At 39.3% G+C, this 7,770-nt stretch overlaps 1 protein-coding gene across 1 annotated transcript in view; it reads right to left on the reverse strand.

The window, feature by feature from the left end:
* Positions 1 to 1,999, reverse strand: part of LOC127416677 (FERM domain-containing protein 4A-like) — a 232,445-nt gene extending 230,446 nt beyond the window's left edge. The window contains exon 1 of the mRNA XM_051656166.1: positions 1,523 to 1,999. Within this exon, the coding sequence (XP_051512126.1) occupies positions 1,523 to 1,567 (45 nt within the window). The 5' untranslated portion in view covers positions 1,568 to 1,999. The remainder of the gene's footprint in view (positions 1 to 1,522) is intronic.
* Between the last annotated feature and the right edge of the window lie 5,771 nt (positions 2,000 to 7,770).

A 7,770-nucleotide genomic window follows, 5' to 3' on the forward strand; every position in this document is an offset into this window, starting at 1 on the left:
AGAACAAACTACAGAACAAACAAGACGACCAAAGAACAAACTACAGAACGAACGATAAAACGAACAAAGAACAAACTACAGAACAAACAATAAGACGACCAAAGAACAAACTACAGAACGAACGAAAAGATGACCAAAGAACAAACTATAGAACGAACGATAAGACGACCAAAGAACAAACTACAGAACGAACGAAAAGATGACCAATGAACAAACTATAGAACGAACGATAAGACGACCAAAGAACAAACTACAGAACCGATAAAACGAACAAAGAACAAACTACAGAACGACCAATGAAACGACCAAAGAACAAATGAATGATAAAACAACCAAAGAACAAACTATAGAACGTACGATAAAACGACCAGAGAACAAAATATATAACGAATGATAAGATGACCAAAGAACAAACAACAAAATGAACGATAAGACGACCAAAGAACAAACTACAGAACGAATGATAAAACAACCAAAGTACAAACTCCATAAAGAATGATAAAAACAAACAATAGAATGATAGAACAAACTATAGATGGATTCATATGGTTCAGAATTCCTAATGCACTCTTCAGATAGACCTACTGACGTTTCAAAGCAACTGTTCATTTGGATTTTGACCTCATCTGTCAGAGGTGGTAGAAAGGGATAAAAGAAAATGACATATAGAAGATGAAGGCTTATTTGCTCAGCAAATTTCCTCTCTCCACATGTCAGAAGAAAAGGTGGCCTATCACCATGGAGACAGGCAGCTGTTACAGGTAAGTTAGAGAGGTTGGGCAGTGACATGCTTTCTCCTTGTCTACCAAAGGTGATCTCATACTGGGCTATAACACACTATCTGTGTCTCACAATATCTGTGCAATGCAGAGTCAAGCAATGTAATTCAAGCATCAATTCAAGCATTGCAAATCTTTCAAAAAGCACAGCAAAGCTCAATACATTGTGTCAAAACAGGTACCAACACAATCGATAATCATTACCCATCTGATTTCACACAAACTGCACCCTTTTCAGATTGAAAAAAGAGGTCGAACAATACAAAGTCAGCGAAACAAAAAATCAGCACTCTTAAAAAAAAGCCCATCAAGCAGTAATGAGACCCCACTTTTTGAATAGCACACTCTCTGCAAATGTGCATTCACCAAACTTGGATATTCTCAGTTGTCAGCTCTCATCTTAATCATGAAACTGACACAGTAGTACTAAAGCTTGACACACAGCGAGTGTTTGTTCCTGTATGCTGATGTCAGGGCACCTGTCAGGGTGTTTCTCGCTGCAATGTAGTGTGTTTGTGTCTGCAATTTGGTCAGTGTTCAGTGGCAGTGCTGCAGTGCACGTGCTCCTTCTGCTCCTGTGTATGTGTGTTTGTGCATAAAAAGACAGAGAAAGAGCATCAGAGAGACAAAGACTGAGCAGCAGTGACATCCATTAGGTCAAATGTGACAGATAGTTCATAGAAGTCAAACCCCAGGGTGTTGCTAGTGATGTGTGAAGTTGGAGTTCGTAGCGCTGTACTCACCATAAGAAGGCAGACGGCAGATTCGGGCATTAGTTGCACTGCCATGATGTCTTTACTACAAACAAACGTTGAAGTAATGTTCAAGTATCGCACTGAAACCCTTAAGACAACCGTCCCGCTCTGCTACACCCACAAAAATTGACTGGGCAATGTTGAGTCAACGTATGGGCCACTCTTTCACAGGACACCGTCTCTCCAGCAATCGTTCGCTTTCTATGACAATAGTTTCCTAAATGCCACACGTTCTTGTGGCCGTACGCTGACACAGTATTTCCTTACTGTATGCTGGATGTCTTGCTTCCGTTCAGAATTCCTAATGCACTGTTCATGCTCCGTCCTTGATCCAAATTAAATGTCTCTTCTTTGATCTCAAACAGCCTGTTAGACACCCTTCTCCCTGAGGACTGAAAGCTGGGACAGACACACACACTCTCTCTCCATCACACTTACACACTCACAACACATACAGCCGTTTCAAATGACTGAGCAGCACTGCAGACACACATGCGCTCTCACGTTTACAAATCCATCTGATACAACCAAACACAGAGCAGAGAGAGAGAGAGAGAGAGAGAGAGAGAGAGAGAGAGAGAGAGAGAGAGAGCATGCCCACCATCAATGAACACAGAAATTATATCAAGTACCATGAGGCCAGCATATGAGCAAACACACACACCTTTCCTTTCTGTAAATTAAATAATTTGTAAGTGCAAATAGGCAGCTACTAGAGTAGCATTACTTTGCACTAATGGAAAGAGAAAATTAATAATGCATAAAAATAACTAGAGGTGCTTTTTAAGGCAAGCATCACTATTACTATTGCCCATGCAAACCCCCTAACACTAAGTATTTAAATTTGACATGTAAGTCATACCATACTGTTTGTGCAACAAACATGAATGATATAAAAATTATTCATCTAGTCTGCTCAGATGTTAAAAAACCAATCAAGAAATGCAGAAGGGGCTCTTTGTTAGGGAACGCTTTAATCATAAAACAAATGCACACTTGAATGCATAAAAATGCCTGTATTGAATTTGGCTATTTAATTACATAAAAATATTGAAAATAGCCATGCACATCCAAAAATGTATTAATGTGGGTGCAGGATCCAAAAAATAACACACACACACACGCACACACACACTCTCACATACACATAGTAAATAAAATAACTTGAGGGTTCCAAATGTTAATTGTGTCCTGTCAAGGTGTGCTGTACCTTTATTTAATTTACTGTCTATTTAATAATAAGGTGTCAAGGTGGTACCATGTTTTTGAATGGTTATTATGGAAGACTACATATCCAAAAAAAAACGGTAATACCATGGTACAGTATTTTTCTGAAAGTGATTAGTCTAATGGGTTATTAGTTTCAACAAAAAACTACGATAAGAAATTGGACTTGTCATGGACTCGGATGCAATTTTACTCGGACTTGACTCGGACTCGAGCCTTTAGGACCCCAGCTGAATCCATGGCATTTGTGATGCAATGACAAAAAAATAACATAACAGAGAGTGACCATACGTCCTCTTTTCCCCAGACATGTCCTCTTTTTCAGACCTGAAAAAAGCATCTGGTCGGGATTTCAAAATTGCCTCTAAATGTCCGGGATTTGGCTTTGTCTTCATATTGATGTGCTCTCTACAGTTAGTGCTATCATACATTCTGTGTATTTGATACTGCACATCAGTTTTCACGCGTCCTTACGTGTGATTATTCTGGCTGAGAGCAGCAGCGCACTCTTTCAAAGTACTTTAACTCTCTCTCTCGCCATGCGCCCGTGCTGTATGTGTGTGCGGGAAAGAGATTGCCATTCGCCACACGTGCTCTGCCGCTCTCATCCAGAAAAATCAATAACGTAAGTACACTTTAAAAAGTTCGTTCCCCAACTTAAATTATTAAATAGAACACGTGTTTTATCAGAGTCATGCTTACTACGCAAAGCCATTTCTAACTGAAAATGTTGACTCTATCGAGACAAAATCAAATATGCTACATATTAGGGACATTTAAACTAATATGACGTATGAAATAGACCACGATGGAAATTGTACAACTCAGTCTGTCACATATTTGTAGCGCAGCCTCTGTGTGTTACCTGTAAAGCTGGCACTTGCATTTCAATGGCAAAAATGTCAGAAAATACAATGAAGAACACAAGTGAGAGGAGAAGTCTCTATTCACCTATTATCCATACTAAATATAATGTGAAAAGAAACGTCAGGTCAAGGTGAGTTTGATCTTGACTTTAGGGAAGTAGGCTACAGCTGGACACAGCAGGAGGACTGAAAAGTGTGAAGTGTAGTACAGTAGTATACAATTATTTTTTAATGGTATCTGATCTTTTCTGTTTTTATTTTATGGGCATTATTAAATGTTTTAATATTACCATTTATTAAATGTATTAAACACATTAAATGTGAAATAAAATTTATTTCACCCATAATTTTTGATAAAACTAAACTCAATTGAATGGACAAATTGAAAATGAAGTAGAAATAAAAACTAAATTAAAATGTGAAATAATAATAACTCTGGTTGTAATGACTAACACAGCTTTCACTTTCTTTAGTCAAAGTTTGAGTGGAGGGAAAAGCAACAGATAATTGAAATGTCAACAGAACACAGTAAGAAGTGTGTTGAAGGGCAGTTTTGTCTTCATACACCTAAAGCATATGCTTTGAAGTTTGTTCAGCAGGATACTAATCATAAAATGTGAATATGAAATGCAACAGAGGTGTTTTTGTTGCTTTATATTGACAAATTGTTTTTCTTAGTTGTGAAGGTTAAAATAATATTGATGTTGAGTTTACGGTTACAATTTTACTTCAGATTCATGAACAGATTAATTCGGACTCAGACTCGACTCAGACTCAGCCTGTTATGGACTCGGTCTTGAGTCCGACTTGGCCCCTTTTGGACTTGGACTCGACTCGGACTCGGACTCGGCTTGTTATGGACTCGGACCCTTTTGGACTCGGACTCGACTTGGACTCGGCCTGTTATGGACTCACTCTTGAGTCCAACTCGGCCCCTTTTGGACTCGGACTGGACTCAGACTTGGCCTGTTATGGACTTGGTCCTGAGTCTGACTCGTCAACTTTTGGACTCAGACTCGGCTTGTTATGGACTCGGCCCCTTTTGGACTCGGACTCGACTTGGACTCAGCCTGTTATGGACTCAATCTTGAGTCCAACTCGGCCCCTTTTGGACTCGGACTCGGCTTGTTATGGACTCGCTTTTGAGTCCAACTCGGCCCCTTTTGGACTCGGACTCGGCCTGTTATGGACTCGGTCTTGAGTCCGACTCTGCCCCTTTTGGACTCGGACTCGGCCTGTTATGTACTCGGACTTGAGTCCGACTCGGCCCCTTTTGGACTCGGACTCGGCTTGTTATGGACTCGCTTTTGAGTCCAACTCGGCCACTTTTGGACTCGGACTCGGCCTGTTATGGACTCTGTCTTGAGTCCGACTCGGCCCCTTTTGGACTCGGACTCGGCCTGTTATGGATTCGGTCTTGAGTCCGACTCGGCCCCTTTTGGACTCGGACTCGACTCAGACTCGCCTGTTATGGACTCGGTCTTGAGTCAGACTCAGCCCCTTTTGGACTTGGACTCAATTATTTAAAGACTTGGACTCAACTAAGATGGACTCTAACCCAACACTAGTAAGGTGGGAGGGGACACCACTCAAAAGCTCGTTCAGAACGAAAGTTAGAAAATTAATCTTTTCATGAATAGCCCTTCCACAAGACTGTTAGCGAAGGATACATTCATACAGTAATGCCATGTTTCCTTCGGAGTACCCACTTCAAGGGCTCTGCACCTCGGAGTGAGTGTAGGGCATAGGGAGGATATCTTGCGATTGGAATCCACCCGATCTACTGTAGCACATGCTCTTAAAGGCATCTCTGCTTAATTTTCTTCAATACGCCCATGATTTACAAATAAATCTCATAATAACACATTATTATTATTATTGTGAGATTATTACGAGATTTTAATATTTTTAATTTTGTTTAATTGAACTATTTGAATTTTATTATAAAAATGTCTTTCCTTTTTCTGGATGACCAAAAGGGCACCTTTAGATTTGTGAACGAAAGGGGCATGGGCGTGCCCCCCTTCTGTGCATGTCATAGCAAATGAATTATATGATACCTCATATCATTTGCGTGGCTTCAAAAGTATACATTAAATTATTGTAGAATTAAAATGAGTTTATCTAGGTGTGCGGGTATGTTGAGATTTAGATAATTTTTTTTTTTATTATACATGTTGCCCCATGCAAAGAGAGAAAATAAATCATGCACACACTGTATGCTTGATTGAGTCGCTTAAATAATAATAAATAAATGTTTTGGCATAATTAGTCGTGTAGAGAAAAAAGTAAATAAAAAAATACATTAACAACTACTTGACTACTTGACCAACACAAAATGGAAGTCGTTTTAAAGCTTAGAAGCTGGATTTGACAATGCGTTTAGGCAATATGACCAACTTCTAACAAGACCTTTTTAATTTGTTGACAAATTAGAAATGTTCTATTTTCATCACTTATGAAACATGATTATTTATTGCACACCATAACTATCACACATACAGTCAAAACATCATACAGATCAGAAAGGGCTCAACGAAGACTCACAGACCAAGCACATATCGAGTAGAAGCAAACAGTTACATATAAAGTTGTAAACCAGGGGTGTAAAATGCATGAGTCATATATATATATTCATACTATTCTTTTTTAGCTACAGCAGGATAGATAAGCACTTAAAATTGCAGTGTTGCAAAAATGTTATACCTCACCTCTTCGGTGGAACCATTCTTTGAAAATTTGCAAAACATTTGGTGAGCGAACGCATGCATGTCTGAGGGTGACACAACAGTCCCATGGCAACACATTCCCACAGTTAATTTTGTCTCCCACTGAAATAATGACAACATGGCCTGGTACAGGGAAAAATATTAGAGGTAATAACTTTTTAATTATTTCCAGTCCCCACTGAATTATTATTATTATTATTATTATTAAGAAGGTTTCAGTTTCTTGGCCTTAATGTTCAGTTTCAGATGGCTTATTCAAGCTAAAGCTATCCAGCCAAGAGCAGTGAGTGGTTTTCTCTTTTTTTCTTGTCAATATTATTGCTTGATTCCCTACTACTCATTGTGTATGTATTTGTAATTTAACCTCTGGTTAATAAAATTAGTAAATTCCATGCACTTTACCCCAATATTAATTATGCCGCCTTTTTTTATTCCAGCTTTTCAGTGTTTCCTGCTCTGCTGATCAGCTTTGCACCACCGCTGAATTACCAGCGTCACGGCGAAATAAATTATATTTTACCCAAGTTATGAGCTTGCAGTCTGAATTGAATGTGGTGACATCAAAAGAGCGTGGTGCCGTGAAATAACGCCAAAACATCACGTCATTCTATTGCGTTGTGTTCGCTGGCTGTGCTCAGCAACAAACACAGTGGCTGGTATATTCCGATTCATGGACAAATTACTCTTATGAGCTGGTATTTTTAATGATTCTCTCCAAAGACTCACCAACTCATTGTTGTGGGTTTGAATCAGTTTGACAAATCCTTCACTGAATGTACTCACTCGGAGCGGCTTACTGAACCACAGGTCTTTGCTCTGAGTCATGCCGAAATGAAACAAGAGTTCGCTGACAGCTGTTATATACTGTACATATATATATTTCGGCCCACAAGCGATGTTGCTTAGTCCAATCTGGCTTGCGACCTAAAATGAGTTGTATACAGATGTGGCTTTTTGACACATTTTTGCTTATAACTTCACCATTCATACTCAGAATACAAAAACAGCAGATGCTCCCAATTAAAACAAGCCCAAATACAATGTGATATGATGCGTAGATTTTAAAATAATCTTGGAGGAAATGCAAAGCTACCTCAAATATCTGTTTTATCATCCTGGGGGATGGTCTCTGGTTACCAGTCGGACCAATCGCCGGGGAGCCTATGGCGTAGGTTCGATGCAGAAGTATAAATCAGCCTTAAGCAACCACTTAAAACACTGTCCAATGCCCACGCAACTTGACAGAACACCCTAGCAACTGCACAGGAACATGCTATAAACCACCCAGAACATGTTAGCAACACCCTGGCAACCACCCAAACACTTTTGCATTGTGGTATTATGGCAACAACACTTGCATTTTCATCAGAAAATCTAAAAATCTAGTTCAAATCTGCTTTTGTTCTTGTTGCAA

Source organism: Myxocyprinus asiaticus, chromosome 26, assembly GCF_019703515.2.
Source record: "Myxocyprinus asiaticus isolate MX2 ecotype Aquarium Trade chromosome 26, UBuf_Myxa_2, whole genome shotgun sequence".
Lineage (NCBI taxonomy): Eukaryota > Metazoa > Chordata > Actinopteri > Cypriniformes > Catostomidae > Myxocyprinus > Myxocyprinus asiaticus.